The sequence below is a fragment of the Pieris rapae genome, chromosome 2, assembly GCF_905147795.1.
Source record: "Pieris rapae chromosome 2, ilPieRapa1.1, whole genome shotgun sequence".
In the NCBI taxonomy this organism is placed as follows: Eukaryota; Metazoa; Arthropoda; class Insecta; order Lepidoptera; family Pieridae; genus Pieris; species Pieris rapae.
The window spans coordinates 3,748,799-3,765,321 of record NC_059510.1 but is presented as its reverse complement, the minus strand read 5'-3'; the positions used below and the strand labels follow the sequence as shown (position 1 = coordinate 3,765,321).

The following is a 16,523-nucleotide window of genomic DNA, read 5'->3' as shown; positions in this document are numbered from 1 at the left end:
GTATTTTTTAATAAAAGGTTTCATTAAAAAATACAACATCAGAAAAGTATAGTTTTGGACTAAGTATATTTTTTTACCAGTTACAATCTGAAAACGTTTTTGGTCCGCAGTTTAATAAAAATGCAGTTTTAAGAAATTTCCAACCAACTGCTTTAATGTTAAATTATAAAATCGAGTAAAAATTTAAGGTATTTCTTAAAGTTATCGGTAATATTGCTTTCTGCACTTTAATCGAAATCAATAACACTATGAAGTGGCATTATGTAAAGATTTCTTGCTAGGAAAATTGATTTAAAAATCTGGTGAAGATTTTTCTTCATCGTTAAAACTGAGAGCTTAACTACTCGTGTGAAACCAGATCAATATTTAAAGGACCATGGAACACCTACCATGACGTTCATACTACATATTATTGAGGCGCTTTACAAGTTACAAGTCATGGCTGGTATTAAAAATGTATAAGAAATATTTTATCAATTCAAATTCAATTAATCAATCAATTTTTATAATTATATACATAATACAATCTATCACGAGGTGAACACATTCAATCATTTGAGAAAGTGCGCTGACGTTAAATAATAAGTCTAGACTTAACAAACCTATTTTTTTTTCTTTACAATTATATTAATAATAATTATATATTATTGAATCAAAAAACAATTTCAAGAAATCTATTGCCCATTCAGAGAACTAATTGCTGAACCGATGTTATTTATATTTAGTCATAACTAGCGACCAGCCCCGGCTTCGCACGGGTGCAATCCTGATACTAAATACACTACAGAAAATCTGTAAACGTTGTATATAAAAATGTGGGTTATCCATAAGAGATAGACATATACTATCACGGACTTTTCTGTAAAGCTATTCAATGTGTACAATACTTAGTGCATTATTTTGATAAAACTCGTAGGGTTCAGCCTGCGTTTACAATGTAAGCGGAGAAAATGTAATTATTCACGACATCAAATTAGAAACCTCAAAAATAACAGTACTTCTCCACTATTTAATGGATGTTATTATACATATAAACCTTCCTTTCGAATCACTCTATCTATTAAAAAACCGCATCAAAATCCGTGGCGTAGTTTCAAAGATTTAAGCATACAAAAGGATATAGGGACATAGAAAGCGACTTTGTTTTATACTATGTAGTTTTAGGTAGTATTTCACTTTATGAATGATTATTGGTTGTAGATAAATAAAACTCCCTAATAACTTGCCGAGAAGGGGTTGAAGATGGAACTGAGTATATAAGCGTGTATATTGAATCTTGAATATGGAATGAATAATATTTTACAAAAATAGATACATTTGTATAAAAAACTTAGACTATCCTTAAAAGTAGTAATGACATGTTGACTTAAAACGTTCAGCCAATACGCGCAGGGTGTGGTCGAAAGGGATCTTTCGCTACCTGACTCGTGTTTCAACAAAAGCGAGGCGCGGCAAAAATTTGACCCTTTTCTGCGCGCAGCGGCTGAAGCGTTCGGATGTGCTCTCTTGAGATCATTCGATATGCCTACAGCCTATGCGACAACACTGACAAAACTGTTCTTTTCAGAACAAACTTGTATCTTACGCAAACGTACGACTGTTCTTTTCAGAACAATTTATTCGCGTATCAAACGACATAACGTAAACGTATAAACTGTTCTTTTCAGAACAATTTATTCACGTATCAAACGACATAACGTAAACAGCTAATTTGGTCACCTACATAGTGATTGTTACAATTCGACTCAAATGTTGTGTCAAAAAACTTCTTTCCCATCGAGTAGAACAAATAGTTAATATAGAATAGAAATAAAGTGACAATGTCATTTACAAATATTATATAAGACTTGCAATGTCATATCACATAGGTTAAAACCAGAAAGCTTTTGAAATAAAACAAAAATATCTCGCATGTTCGTATTATTAACAAACTACTAATGGTTCATAGCTTCAAAGTATATCATGATCTAACTAGCAACATATCTATTCAGTAACATAAATGGACATCAGATGGTGTCACAAACAAATTAAATCAGTAGTAAGTTCCAGGTTAGGTTTAAGACGTTAGGTTGAAGTATTCCTCTCGTTGTTTGCCCTCACTCTACCAGCAAGTGTTAACTGATGTAATAGATACGATTTTTTTGTGCACAGTCATGGCGATAGGTAGGATTACAACGCATTATTAGATTGTCTCATAATCCTGTATTAAGTACTTAAATTAAAAAAAATACAATATAAACAAATTCACTCACTATAAACAATTCACTAATATTTTTATTTTAATATTATTGTTTTCTTTGTATCCCGCTCATTTTTAATAGGTAATCCAGCACACTTCTCTATAGACGAGCGCATGCGCTTGCACTTGCAACTTGCTTGCAAATAAACTGACTTGAGTGTTGTGCGTTTGAACCTAATTGCATGCAAGTTGCAACTTGTTTACAAGTTGTTGTTTCCTATTTACAATTTGCATGCAAATTTCAACATGTATGCAAGTCACTTGCATCATGCAAACGCGGCTTCAGGCCTCTTTCAATATAATCTAACGAAGTGGGTAATTTCTAGAGTTGTACACTAAATCAAACAGACGTCTATATTATTGTGTCATAGAACTTATTAATAAAAATAACGCGGTACAAAGGTACGAACAATACATAAGAGACACACTGAGTCAAACGAAGTTATATTCATAATATGGAAAATTAAAAATTTTCAGTGCAGTTTTTTTTTTAGAATTTTTTAAGCAACTTAGAGCTAATAACTGCTTGTGTCGATTTATTTTTTATCAATATTAGTAGGAATTAGGAAAAATATTATGTAAAATATTTTATTACGTTGTGTTGAACATTTTCCACCCAAATAATCGCATAGACGAGCCAGTTAATTAAAACACCAACATAACGAATAACCCTTTATTTTTAAATGGAATACATATAAAATAAATTGTAATATATATCACACTTCTGTCATATCAACGTCCTCAATGACTAGATCATCGAGCATTTCAGCGAGTGTGATGCGCGGGAGTGAGGGATCAATCTCGTCTGTGTCCACTGGGATTTTGTTTGCATCCTTGAAAATATTAATATTCTGCCTGAAGGCCGGATCTTCCTCCAAATCATCAAGGAACTCATTGTAATCACTGAAATTGAAATTGTTATTAATACCTGTAAGACTTATGATATTGATTTATATGGCAAAGTTAGTAAGAATTGCTAAGTTACATTGTGAAATATTCTTGTCTGCACAATAAGGGTTCACAGTCAAGATTTAGCTAAGGGGAATTATGATTAGTCCCGACTCTAAATCTTAACCTAAGTACGAACAGTGTATTTAAATAGTACGTATATTATATATATTTGGAAATAAAATTCAAAGCCAAAACCAAATGTTGGACAGATCAGAATTTCGTTGAACATTTTAACAGTCAAAAATGAAAATTATTATACTCCTATTGCTTTATGGATACACACAAGATAATAAATGTGTTTTGTCTCACTCACGCGAATTGAGGATTGCGTAAGTAAGAAGAAAACATTCATTAACAAAATTGTGCCATTTATGACATTTCACAAGTTATATTGTTATCCGTTTTATCAGCTACAGTGAAGGACTTTTGTTCTGATATACTTATTCAGATTGTATTATTATCTTACTTAACTTAAACACTTGAAGTTAAATGCCATCAAAACAATTGTATACCTCTTTGTTTATCTCTTATGAGCCAATAACTTGGTTTAATAAACGTTTGAAATAACTTTATTACTTATTGAATGATTAGGTTCTCTGACATTTATAAAAAAAACCTTATCTAAACTCTGATCACTGATTCCGTAGAATTCTGCTGTTAAAGTGTTACTAAAAAGTTAAAAATAAGTAAAATTCTACGTTTTTTATGTTTTACCTACAAAAAGGTAAATCTAAATATTTATTTACTCAAGTGACCTAAATCAAAAATTACAAATATTTTAATATCACGAACAATATATCGAATTGATTTTAATAACATTATTTTATTCTGAACCTGGCATCACTGCTTCTAGCACTTCTTTAAATTCCAGGTTTAGTCAACCTTTTAAAACAATTGGTATCTTAACTTGTGCGTTTTTAATTTTTGTGATGAAAACGGACGTCATTATCACTCGCCGTAAAACTACTTTTAATGTGGAGCACCGCACGTACTAAAATGGATACATTCACTAACAAATAAAATGTACGGATAGACTCAGATGTTCAGACTCGTTTTAAAATTAAAAAATATGCCCAGTACATGTGTTTATATTCTCTATCATGTCAAACAATGATAAGTCAGAATTCTACGGAATCAAAAATCAAAGTACAAAGCATTTTATCTGTCAAAAGTCCATTTACGTCACGTTCATTTTACGTTTTCATCACTAATTACATAGCTATATCATCGACCAAACGTTCCTAAAAATATTAGTTTTACTATCAGGCCTCGACATTTGGGTAGTTCATATTGCAATTGTCAAAAGTCTTGTTTACTTTCAACAATGGACCCACATATATATATATAAGCTTTTAGCAGCTTTTATCTTAAGTAATGATATCAAAATTTAGATCATATGAATGTGTATATATGTAAATATCTTTTCTTACACTCCTTTTATATCTATCTCTTTATTGATCTTTTATTTTTTTATCCGTTTCCCTGTTTTGACACTTGGCAACAATGCACAAACCATGCGGGCCATAAATAAAAAAAAGGTCAAAAGCTGTGTAAAATTTAAGTTATGGCTTTTATAAGTATTTATAAATGTTAATAAGTGTACATCTTTAGATTTTATTAATTTAAAATATATCTTTTAAGCAAACATTTTTGCTAACATAAGATATTTGAATGTATCTTAATTAAAAAAAAATGCCAACTTACTCGTTAGAAGAGCTATTTCTCTCGTGTAATTCATCCGCCATATGTTTGAGTTTCCAGTTGCGCGCACGTCTACGCGCCGACCGTTCGCCATAGTATTTCTTCACGAGAAACACATCAGGAATCGAACCTCGGTCTAACTTATCGAAATTGTCATCGTTTACATTTGAATCACCCAAGTTATACCTACAAATAAGCTTATATAAAAAATGCACTCCAACGGCCCACTGATTACTGCATATTTACAAACTCATAGTTTATATTCATTATTTAAACTCTTTTTTAACTGTATGTCAAATTAAAAAGTAATCTTACTGCTATACTTTTTATATAGATTATAGGTATGTTAAAATGAAAATTATTAGATAATCTAAATGTAACTAATTTTTTGTAATACTCACCCTAGCACAGTATCTCCAGGCTTCAATATGTGGCCCAAGTGCGTTCTAGTGTGTACAGGATTTACATCAAGACCTAACTCACTGGCTTTCACCACCCATACATCAGCCACTACATGCTTATTTGACACCATACCTTGGCCAGGGAATGATTTCTTCTCCTATAATAAATTTTCTTTTTTATTTACATATCCTTTTTATATTAATTAAAAAAGTTTTAAAAATGTCATCACCCATCATTGAATTTGGTTCACAAACTGAAGAGATGTTTCCTTTCGTACAGGCATCAGAGATATGATACATCATATATATATATATATATTTTATACACAATATATTATATTATATACAAACAATATATATATATATTTAATAATTCTCTGGGAATTGAGACCAACACTAACAAAGTACAAGGAGTCAAACCAGTGAAAAGAGTATCCCAATGCTGTCATACGCATAGCAACGAATGTTAATAATAACATATCATTTATATGCAGAATAAACAGGGTCGAGGATAAGACACAGGCTTGTGACACCACAGAATTCACGGGTTGCCATTGCAAACCTTTAACAAGGTTAGAACATTTTCTTTCAATGAAAATTAATCTAATCTAAACTTAATCTGCTAGCAGCAATATCTAAAAACCCCTTATCTTTAACAGTTAGCCAACAAATTAACCGCGGCTCTATCAATGTGTCAATCAAAGTATTATTATTTTTATATTATAAATTTAACAGTTTCAATACAAAGTAGAAAATAATACTTATAGTACCTATCAATATATAAATGAATATAACTTACATGTTCTTTTAAAATATCAATGTCCATAACAATATACTCCACAAGTTGTTTTGGATTGCAGATTGGTGTAAAAGGATGTCTCCAATACACAGTTGATGATATGTCACACACTTAAAAAAAAATGACCATAAATTAATGATAACATGGCAGTGGCAGTGGCTTGTATTTAATAGATGCCATAATTAATTCAGTACCAAACTCATGGTATAATATTTTATTTGTAAAATCACACTAATTACACCTGTGTCAATATAGAAATCGTAATTAAAATCTATGTAACATACAGCAACTGATATATCACTAATGCCTGATAAAACATAGTTGGACATGCCCACGACAATATTAAACTGTTTCAAGTTTATCCATTTATAAAATCTAATACTGATATTTTCAAGGAGAGACTAATCTCATGAACTACCTGAGAAGAAGAGTATTTAACAATATTATACTAAAATCATGCACAAATAAAATTAAGCAGGCAGACCAGCAGAGCACAGCTACTTAGTTGTAACTGTTAAGATAGGAAAATTTACTGGAAATAAATAAATACTTCTACATATCTGTCAATTCTCATACCTTGCCCAGAATTTGCATCAATCAGATGTATTGTACTGGTTACTCTTTGCACTAGGCAGATAGGTGATATTGCACCTAACTGATGTGTCAATTTCTTGGGAAGACAGACAACACTATCCTTCGACAATGGAACAATTTCAATACTAAATGTGAATTTGTAGTTGTAGACATTACTGTGAATGTCATGGGATATTAACTTCTTTGAGTGCTGACATTTGATTGGGAGCACTGATTGAATAAAATCTACCATTTTACGTGCATGGTTTTCTGATGCATAGAAAAAGTCCAAGCCATCTGAAATTGAACAGAAAACAAGTTATATTTAACCCGAAACTGACAGAAAATCAATTACTAATTTATAAACACTATGAGTCTTAAACTTAGTCATATAATTTTCAATATGTAATAACTCTTTTGAGAAAACTTACCATAACATAATACTTTTACAACTTTTATTCACTAGTTCCTAATCTTTTTATTTAAAAATGTAAGGAAAAATTTAAATAATTGAAATGTGTGCACTGTGCTGAATACCTGGTAGTTTTCTTCCTTTCCAAAGAAACAAAAGCAAATTGTATAAATTTACTAAGTTCAAAATTACATACCATGTTTTGGTTTTATTCCAAGTGTATTAGCATGTGCTTTGTGCTTTAAAATCAATTGTTCAAGGTAGTAGAATGTTTTTCTGTTGTTTGCCCTTTGTCTGACCTGTACCAGGGCACGCCAGTAGTCTTGTGCCTCTGAGCGGTGGCAAGCATCACACATTTGATGCTGTACTACATACTCTACTATAAATGTCTGCTGCAATACAGCACCACCCATCACTTCTCCTTGTACAGTCAATTTAACCTAAAATTATATAATTAAAATATCATTATGAGAGATGATCGCTAATCACCAGATCTATCCTCTTTCTATGTGCCTTCCTATACCTGTCTAACAGTTTGTATGGTCTTACAACATCTTATAAGAATGCATACTCTTACTTCCAATAGATTAGAAAGAATTTAGAGATCTTCAACATAATAAATACCTTTATACGTTTGGAATGTGGCTCAGTCCAAGCAAAGCCAGCATCTACTAATTTTACTCTATTAAGACCTTTGAGTCTTTTAAGGCATAGAGCTAAAAGTTCTCTAGATTCCAATGCACAAACAACCCATTCAGCTGGTGGCTGAAGATATCTGTAAAAAAAATCAAATTTGTAATAACTGCAATAACTTCTGAATAGTTTTTTAACCATGCATATAAACTATTTATTATGCCAACCTTTCACATCCGCGACAGAAAAAGAGAGTAGCCTGCTTAGGAACACCTTCTGTAATATCTATATGAGCCCTTAAGCAAGCCACACACATGTTGGAGGGATTTGCTTCTATAGGTACAGCACATTGACAGCACAATCTAAAATAATTAATAGGCATAAAAAAAATTAAAATGCCTGTAGCAATTTCTATTTAATATTATAACCTCGCAACTTCAACTAATTAAATTAAATTATACTTACATTCGTGTCCCCGTGGCCAGCGATTCATCTTCGGGCGCAATATACTCCATATTTTAATATTAATACTTATAAACTAATTTAATTGAATATATTCACTGAATGTAGCCTAAATTTAATAGTAAAATAAGGGATTGCTGTTGTACAGAATACCAATCAAAATGTGAATCGCAATCGCGTGCGAAGTAACTTAATTAAAAAAACCAATGCCTACTGCTTCGCTTTGCCAAATGCCAAATGCTAATTGCTTATGTTGAGTTTTGACTTTGAAGTTTGAGTTTGCAGCTTTGAGCTGCTAGTTGCTATAATATGCTGCTAGTAGCATATAGCAACTTCCTTGCGAGGGAGGATGCAGCAATTACCAGAGATCGTTCACATTACTCCAGGCCCGGTCGTTCTACCGGCAATTCATAGTGACAAAACGCTCGGTAAACATGCCATTGTTAATAAATAGTTATAGCCACTAGTCCACATTATCAACGGGGCTAGCGCACGGGCGTCTCCTGTGAGATTCGAACCTTGACTTTGGATGTCGTTTATATTATTTTACACATACAAATAACTTATTATTTGTATGATTGAAATAATATAAAATAAAATAGTACATAAAGTAATTTACGATTAGTTTATTTTTCTTGATATTTTTATATCTCCTATCTTGAGAACCCCATGTATAACAATATTCTTCATAGAAATAACTAATAAACTTCATGTTCCTTAATTCTAGACATAAATAGAAATTAAATAGAATAAAGATCATTATTTTATTCCAATCTCCCAATTATTGCCCACAACAATTTTTTTTTTCACTATTTACTATGAGATTCCAGGGGATTTTCGACTTTCTACATACGCTACTGTTAAGCCGTCTTGACTAGACCCCCAGTAGAAATATTTATTTTATAAACAATGAAATTAAATTAGTTATATGCTCAAAGTAGTCTTTTCTGTCTACTTTAATATGTAGATGTGAATCCTGTTTAAACCTATAAACTTCTTCAAAGGAAGCCTAGTATAAAAAAAAATATCAATAAAATCTCGCAAGGGATTCTTAAAACCTTAATCATATTATCATTTTAATGATCCAGGATGGACCCGATTTTGTTTACTTCGTAATAATTGTATGTATACATTTATTTTATTCCACTGTCGTAATAGTTTATAAATTTAATAATCTACATCTATTTGTCAAATTCAGTTTTTGGTGCTGGCAAAGATTCGGGGAGAAAAAAATTGTCTCTTAATCTTTTCTATAGTCTATTGTCAATTACTCTTACGTAAACTCTGCAGGCCACCGGACTTTTGAAAGTGGAATTCTAAAGTACTGTAAAGTACTACTACATTCCTACAAAGAAATTGAAAAACGACAACGAAAATGTTTTCTACCGTCGGTAGAGTTGGTATATTGGCCACAAAGACGGTAGTATCAAATGCAATTGCCGAGAAGACTCCTCTCGTTGCTGGAGCACTTGCGAATAAACGTGACTATGCTGCAAAAGCCGCAGGACAGGCACAAGGTAAGATAGTTGCAGTCATCGGTGCCGTCGTAGACGTACAGTTTGAAGACAATCTTCCATCAATCCTAAATGCTCTGGAAGTACAGAACCGTTCGCCAAGGCTCGTCCTTGAAGTGGCGCAACACTTGGGAGAGAACGTCGTGCGTACCATCGCTATGGACGGTACCGAAGGTTTGGTTCGCGGTCAGCCAGTTCTCGACTCTGGATCTCCTATTCGTATCCCAGTGGGAGTAGAAACTCTAGGTCGGATTATGAACGTCATTGGTGAGCCCATCGACGAACGCGGTCCAATCCCAACCGACAAAAGAGCCGCAATCCACGCTGAAGCTCCAGAGTTTGTAGATATGTCTGTAGAACAGGAGATTCTTGTCACCGGAATCAAAGTTGTAGACTTATTGGCCCCATATGCAAAGGGAGGAAAGATTGGTTTATTTGGGGGTGCGGGTGTAGGCAAGACCGTACTCATTATGGAGCTGATTAACAATGTAGCTAAGGCTCACGGTGGTTACTCTGTATTTGCTGGAGTTGGAGAGCGTACTCGTGAAGGTAATGACTTATACCATGAAATGATTGAGTCTGGAGTCATTTCACTTAAAGACAAGACCTCCAAAGTAGCTCTTGTGTATGGTCAGATGAATGAGCCCCCTGGTGCTCGTGCCCGTGTAGCCTTGACTGGTCTGACTGTGGCTGAATACTTTAGGGACCAAGAGGGTCAGGATGTATTGCTTTTTATTGACAACATTTTCCGTTTCACACAGGCTGGTTCTGAAGTATCTGCCCTTTTGGGTCGTATTCCATCAGCTGTAGGTTACCAGCCGACTCTAGCTACTGACATGGGTACTATGCAGGAACGTATTACTACTACCAAGAAGGGTTCTATTACCTCTGTACAAGCCATTTATGTGCCAGCTGATGACTTGACTGATCCTGCTCCGGCCACAACCTTCGCTCACTTGGATGCTACTACTGTGCTGTCCCGTGCTATTGCTGAGCTTGGTATTTACCCAGCTGTGGACCCTCTTGACTCCACCTCCCGTATCATGGATCCCAATATCATTGGTGAAGAGCACTACAATGTCGCTCGTGGCGTTCAGAAAATTCTACAAGACTACAAGTCCCTCCAGGACATTATTGCTATCTTGGGTATGGATGAGTTGTCTGAAGAAGACAAGCTGACCGTGTCACGTGCGCGTAAAATCCAAAGGTTCCTCTCTCAACCTTTCCAAGTAGCTGAAGTTTTCACTGGTCACCCAGGTAAACTGGTACCACTGGAAGAAACTATTAAAGGATTCTCAAAGATCCTGCAAGGTCAATATGATCACCTTCCAGAAGTAGCCTTCTATATGGTTGGTCCTATCGAAGAAGTTGTGGCCAAGGCTGAAACCCTGGCAAAGAATGCTTAAATAAGTGCTACTATTTTTACTTAATGTAGTTTTCAAAAACAACAAAATAATAAGTTATTTAATCTAGTACACTTCCAAACCTATTATATTATGTAACTGTCACATAATACAGATTGTCATGTTTCTTGGTGGCTAAGAAAAAAAAGATTAAATTATATAACAAACAAATGGCTTTTTATTAGTTCCTGTAAGATTATATTCTTATTTCTAAGCAATTTTTCAAATATTGTAATTTTATTCAACAAGAGTTTGTTTCTTAGGATTAAACTCTCTCAAACTACTGAATTACATCAGTTTGTTTAATTTTGGACCAAAGAGGGCTTAATGCTGTGACATCTCACTTTGAACTGAACTTGAGCCACAGCTTGTGTGCTATATAGTGGCATGATAATATTTACTTTAAAAATATAGAAAGAATAAGGAACTTAGCATCAGCTTTTGCTACTACTGAACACTTAGTACAATAGTATTTGGGCAGATGTTTAGTTCACAGAATCTGAATAGAATTCAGTAATATAGATAATCCAAAGAGTAATTACATAATACTTTTTGTGGACAAGATATATTATGAAACCTAAATTGGACAGTCCATGTGAACATTTTATTCTAATTACAAGTTTATACCTAGTAAAAATTGAAAACCTATGTATGTTTACTACAAACTAAATATTTTTAAGTTATATTTACAGGGAATTGAAAATCCAAACATTCTTAGAAATTTATTTTATTTTTTATCGTTTTCCCCCAATGCGTGTGGTTGGTTTTTGTGAGACCTTGGCCGCCTTAGCCTTAGGAGGTGCTTTTGCTTTTGTTGGGGGTGCAGTTGTCTTCTTGGCTGCCTTTGTTGATTTTTTGGCTTCCTTTGCAGCCCTGAAAATTTTTTTTTAAAATATTGTTTAGCATTTAAGATCTATAATAATTTAAAATCTATGTCATATTTATCCTGACTGTACTTATACTTCTCTTAAGGAGATATAATAATATTTATTTAGTTTATTTGTACCATTTGCGTATGTGTTATTGATTTATTTAAAGTACTGCCTAGCATAACAATAGCGGTCATGTTAGTATGATCACCCTTTCAGTAGTATTGAAAATTTTAACTTACTTAATAGCTTGCTCCCTCTGTGCTTTTCTGACTTCTGGTTTCATGTTCCTCTTGGCCATGATGTCACTAAGTGATGCACCAACAATAGCCCTCTGGAACTTCTGGGTTCTGCGTGTGCGCTTCTTGGCCTGTTCCTCTTCTTGACCCTTCTTGAACTTACGCCTATAACAAATTATCGGAAAAAATTAAAGTAAGCTGTGGGGATGGACTGTATAGAAGTTTATATGAGCTGGTGTAGTTACTAACTATAAAACACCACTGCTTCCTTTTATAAAGAGCATTATGAAGATATGATGTTATATTTTGAGTAATTGCAACAATGTTCCAAATATGGTTGAATTCTAATTTTATACCATGAAAATGTTTCATATAAAATATTAACGCTTTTAGACAAGACTTGACACTCGAAAACTGTTTATTCTCAGAAAACTCCCCTTAACCAGATAGAGAGAAAAGCATACATATTGATTGGTCTGTTCTTAATAGTCATCTGATGATTTCCAACATTAAGATATATTCTATAAATGCAGTATAACCTAAGATACAATCGCTTGACCTGATATAATTATATATATAATCGTTACCTGTACAGCACAGTCCATGTCACTTTACGAGGATTCCTCCTCATGAGATGTGCAGCTTCACATTTTGAGTTCAGGAATGTGAAAGACTAAAAAAATAAGGTTATAATATAACATATTCTCTATATGATACAACTTTTATGTGTTAAGAACCATGCAATCTATTTTGCAGAAACCAGAAAGAACTTTTAAATTATAATAGGTAACGAGTAAAGCGACTAACATCAAAGATTGCAAATATGCTAACATAAAACAACACATCAAAACCGTCATTATACACTGATATTGGTAAGTTAAAGATAAACCTAATCATAGAAGTGGGTTACTACTTTCATTATATTCTTACCTTGCCATCTACCTTAACCATGGTTTTTCCATGGCCAGGGTAAATCTTGTAACCACTGTAAGCGCAAAGACCGATCCTGAAAATAAAACACTCATGATATATCTTCCACAAAACACTAATTTAAAATCAAAACTAAGTTAATATTAATATCACGATTAAAACACTAAAAATGAATATAATTTTGTAAACCAAACGTACTTCATTTTGACTTCTGTGACGAAAGAAAGAGAGAAACGATACTCGAAAGTCGAAACTGTCTGTTGTTTTGACTTTTGAGTGACAGTTACAATACGTTCGAATAATTGACAGTTAACATTACAAAAACATATCTTGGAAGTACAACGTTTAACTATGTACTATGTAGTGAATCCTTCATAATATGAAGGATAATTCAATATCTCATAATAGTTAGTTATAAACTAAGAGGTGTGTCTAAGACAACAAATACTTCAAGAGTTTTCTAGTAGATTTGAGTTTGAGTCGTTTATGGAATTAGATAAATATTTTCAACTGAAAAATCCTTAATTAAAAAATGTAGCTGTAGAATTTCCAATACAGATAATGCTAAAAAATAATCTATGGCCAAGGCTTCACGGGCGGTTCTCCCGCTGCGGAAAACCGCTTCTGAACCGCACTTGACACAATTTAATATGAAGTTGTATGCTGCATACTACACTGCGCGGTTTCCCGCGGCTCACAGGCGGGAGAATTGAGAAATACGACCGCCGCATGCAGCGTCAAACCGCCGCTGATAACCGACGCATAAAACTACACGGACGGTTTTCCGCTATCCCGCCGTCATTCTGCGCGGGACCTCGTTCGTCGTTCGTGCACTTCCGTGGCTACTGTCGCAATGTTGAAATGAACAAAAGGCAGCGATAAACCGCGTCCAGTGTAGTTGTGTAGTGATGGTCTGCGGCAGCTTTGTCGAGCGGTTTGAACCGCGGTTTGAACCGCCGGGTTGAACCGGAACCGCGAACGGGAGAACCGCCCGTGTAACCTTGCCGTATTATCGGCACACAGCTATCCATCACAGATCTAAAGTAATTACTTGTTTTAGAAATAACAGTATATGGTACCAAGCGGCCTAACGAGTAACGACTAACCTAACAGTCGTAGATAGAGTATAGAACTAGATTCTAAAATAATAATGATAACTAAAGAGAGAAGACATTAACGTGAAATACTTAAGTGCAAGCGAAACAGAGTATCAGTTTTTCTGTCTCTATTTGCGTATCGGGTTTTATTTGTTTACCACCGAGCCCTTGGTCGGCTTGGTGGTTCCAAACATATTTTTCAGTGCAAGCCGACTAAATTGCGAATCATGTTACCAACGTCAGGTAGTTGCCACACTTCGTGTCCTTTGTAAATAGTTGGATTATAATATTCGCTATCTCACACGCTGTACGCTGATGCCTGGTCTATACAATACCATAGACCGTCTACGCTAACAGTTAACACATAACCTGAAAGTCCAAAATAGCTAAGAACAAAGTGAAAATTAACAATATTTACACAAAATCTCGGACATTATTTGTGTATAGAGTGTTATCATGATTTGCCCAGATTTCCTAGAATTTCAGGTTTGTATTCATGTAACTGTGTAGTCAAACAAAACTCTTCTATGAGTTTTAGTTCTTAATAGTTTAATAATTATTTCAGGATATTATAAAAAAGATGCGTATACTTGACGATAAAATTGTGTATGCTTTAAATACATCATTACCGACGGAGTCTTTTCAAACTAAAATAGATGCCACTTCTGCTTGTAAAGACCTCTATGAGCAAATTCAAAAAGGTCATAGTGAGAGGGAAAAAGTGATAAAACATTGCATTATTTCATCTGCAGAGACTGTAAAGAATTTAAAAATTGCCAAGGAACAAAAGCCAGATGACATTGATTTGCTAAGAAATATAAAAGCAGAACAAAGGAAGGTAATTTTGATATTAACTTTTTCATTAAGCTATTTTTATAGTGTTAATAACTAAAAATTATTACCTGCAATTCTTGTCTTGAAAATTTAGCCTTCATTTGAGTGTTGTATTTTATTTACTTGAAAACATCATGATATGTTGGTGTATTATTTCCTTAACTGTTAAGGTTTATTAATTGTTATATTTATTTCAGTTACGACTTCTACAAACTGAGCTGAGTGTTGAAGAAATAATTAAGGAAAAGACAACTAAGCTATTTACAGAAAAATGTAGGAACTATTTTAAGCCAAGTTACTAATCAAGACTGAAATAAATATATGAATTTGTTGAATGTAAATATCTAGATCATTTATAGAATCTGGTAGAAGTAAATACTGTTAAAATATTTTTGTTTTTCACTTTAAACAACAAAACAGATCATTTTACAGTTTCAATAGATAGAGATTTTGCATGTAGATATTCAGCATAATTGTTAAGTTACAAGTAACACAACAAAAAAAACAATATGTTCCTAAACATCTTTATTTACTACTATACTTATCCACACAATTAAATATCTTTAAAAAATATTGCATGTGGTACATTAAAATATCAGAAAAATATATCTTATATTAGGCTCCATGCTTATTAAGGTACATGTCAAAAATAATAAGCGTTTCATTACGGTGTTGCCTACCATGTATGCAAAATTTATACTGTGTCATTACTTTGCTTGTGCTTGTTCTTGGTTCTTTTTAAACTCCTCTTGGTACTTTTTATGCCAATCTAAATTCATTTGATGAACAGATTCTCCTCTTTTTGCTGCATTTTTACCAGACCATATAGCATACACACTTCCTAGAGCAGTAAGTGCCATCAAGATATTAGACAACTTTATTCTAGCTTGACTCCTGGATGTATTAATAACTTCAGAGCTGTAATATATATACATACACGAATTTTATAACAAATAAGGAAAATGCAGTTATTTTACTTTGAAATGGGTCATATATTTTACAAAGTGATAAAGTGAAGAAACATACGTTACGTATTTTGGGATCTCCGCCTTGCTTTTATATTTTTTGGTCCAGACAAGAAGAAATTTTTGAAACTCTGTTGGCTTATATCTTGATGATAGCGACTCAACAGTTGCCTGAGCCTGAGTTTTGCCGTCTTGTGCTGGTGTAGACAGAAATCTCCTTACTAGCGAAATGGATGTCCGAACCCGAAGTAACTTTTCCATTTTACTACTACTACTATCCAAACAACTTCTCTTAAATAAAATTCAAAGGTTCAAATTATTGCACAATTTTTTGTTCTTTCTTAAATTATTTTTCCTTAATCATACTGACATAACAGAAAATGACTTTAATAATTGTTACTTATCATCTATCATCTGTTAAGTGTAAGGTGGTTTACCGATTTAACTTCAGCAATCAGCGGCGAAGTTTGAGTTTACTCTTATGTCAAACTTCATAATGAA

The 16,523-nt window shown here is 33.4% G+C and overlaps 5 protein-coding genes across 5 annotated transcripts; 2 read left to right on the top strand and 3 right to left on the bottom strand.

Annotated features, from left to right (window-relative positions):
- Nucleotides 1-2,898: 2,898 nt before the first annotated feature.
- Nucleotides 2,899-8,364, bottom strand: LOC110996470 (60S ribosomal export protein NMD3). The gene is made up of 9 exons (XM_022264142.2): nucleotides 8,175-8,364; nucleotides 7,937-8,071; nucleotides 7,701-7,851; nucleotides 7,273-7,516; nucleotides 6,668-6,961; nucleotides 6,092-6,201; nucleotides 5,293-5,450; nucleotides 4,895-5,077; nucleotides 2,899-3,142 (listed from the first exon to the last, which is right to left on the bottom strand). The coding sequence occupies exons 1-9, from the start codon at nucleotides 8,222-8,224 to the stop codon at nucleotides 2,956-2,958; spliced, it is 1,512 nt and encodes a 503-aa protein (XP_022119834.1). The 5' UTR covers nucleotides 8,225-8,364; the 3' UTR covers nucleotides 2,899-2,955.
- Nucleotides 8,365-9,429: 1,065 nt separating this feature from the next.
- LOC110996518 (ATP synthase subunit beta, mitochondrial-like) lies at nucleotides 9,430-11,259 on the top strand. Its single transcript, XM_045632103.1, has one exon. It carries the CDS (start codon nucleotides 9,547-9,549, stop codon nucleotides 11,089-11,091), a length of 1,545 nt encoding a protein of 514 aa, XP_045488059.1. The 5' UTR covers nucleotides 9,430-9,546; the 3' UTR covers nucleotides 11,092-11,259.
- A 540-nt stretch (nucleotides 11,260-11,799) lies between these two features.
- LOC110996447 (60S ribosomal protein L24) lies at nucleotides 11,800-13,457 on the bottom strand. The gene is made up of 5 exons (XM_022264112.2): nucleotides 13,325-13,457; nucleotides 13,127-13,202; nucleotides 12,784-12,869; nucleotides 12,200-12,361; nucleotides 11,800-11,961 (listed from the first exon to the last, which is right to left on the bottom strand). The coding sequence occupies exons 1-5, from the start codon at nucleotides 13,327-13,329 to the stop codon at nucleotides 11,823-11,825; spliced, it is 468 nt and encodes a 155-aa protein (XP_022119804.1). The 5' UTR covers nucleotides 13,330-13,457; the 3' UTR covers nucleotides 11,800-11,822.
- Nucleotides 13,458-14,546: 1,089 nt separating this feature from the next.
- LOC110996441 (protein MIX23) lies at nucleotides 14,547-15,446 on the top strand. Its single transcript, XM_022264104.2, has 3 exons — nucleotides 14,547-14,709; nucleotides 14,789-15,061; nucleotides 15,255-15,446. Exons 1-3 carry the CDS (start codon nucleotides 14,680-14,682, stop codon nucleotides 15,357-15,359), a joined length of 408 nt encoding a protein of 135 aa, XP_022119796.2. The 5' UTR covers nucleotides 14,547-14,679; the 3' UTR covers nucleotides 15,360-15,446.
- A 119-nt stretch (nucleotides 15,447-15,565) lies between these two features.
- Nucleotides 15,566-16,426, bottom strand: LOC110996440 (UPF0389 protein CG9231). The gene is made up of 2 exons (XM_022264103.2): nucleotides 16,084-16,426; nucleotides 15,566-15,975 (listed from the first exon to the last, which is right to left on the bottom strand). The coding sequence occupies exons 1-2, from the start codon at nucleotides 16,281-16,283 to the stop codon at nucleotides 15,765-15,767; spliced, it is 411 nt and encodes a 136-aa protein (XP_022119795.2). The 5' UTR covers nucleotides 16,284-16,426; the 3' UTR covers nucleotides 15,566-15,764.
- Between the last annotated feature and the right edge of the window lie 97 nt (nucleotides 16,427-16,523).

Coding starts and splice junctions, on each gene's coding strand:
- LOC110996470 (XM_022264142.2), bottom strand. CDS start 8,224: ATGGAGTATATTGCGCCCGAAGATGAATCGCTGGCCACGGGGACACGA. Junction 8,072..8,174: donor CTGGCCACGGGGACACGAAT/GTAAGTATAATT, acceptor TAATTATTTTAG/ATTGTGCTGTCAATGTGCTG. Junction 6,962..7,272: donor TGGAATAAAACCAAAACATG/GTATGTAATTTT, acceptor GTTCAATTTCAG/ATGGCTTGGACTTTTTCTAT.
- LOC110996518 (XM_045632103.1), top strand. CDS start 9,547: ATGTTTTCTACCGTCGGTAGAGTTGGTATATTGGCCACAAAGACGGTA.
- LOC110996447 (XM_022264112.2), bottom strand. Junction 12,870..13,126: donor TGGTTAAGGTAGATGGCAAG/GTAAGAATATAA, acceptor TTATTTTTTTAG/TCTTTCACATTCCTGAACTC. Junction 12,362..12,783: donor ACATGGACTGTGCTGTACAG/GTAACGATTATA, acceptor AATTTGTTATAG/GCGTAAGTTCAAGAAGGGTC.
- LOC110996441 (XM_022264104.2), top strand. CDS start 14,680: ATGATTTGCCCAGATTTCCTAGAATTTCAG. Junction 14,710..14,788: donor CAGATTTCCTAGAATTTCAG/GTTTGTATTCAT, acceptor TAATTATTTCAG/GATATTATAAAAAAGATGCG. Junction 15,062..15,254: donor TAAAAGCAGAACAAAGGAAG/GTAATTTTGATA, acceptor TATTTATTTCAG/TTACGACTTCTACAAACTGA.
- LOC110996440 (XM_022264103.2), bottom strand. CDS start 16,283: ATGGAAAAGTTACTTCGGGTTCGGACATCCATTTCGCTAGTAAGGAGA. Junction 15,976..16,083: donor GAGATCCCAAAATACGTAAC/GTATGTTTCTTC, acceptor TATATATTACAG/CTCTGAAGTTATTAATACAT.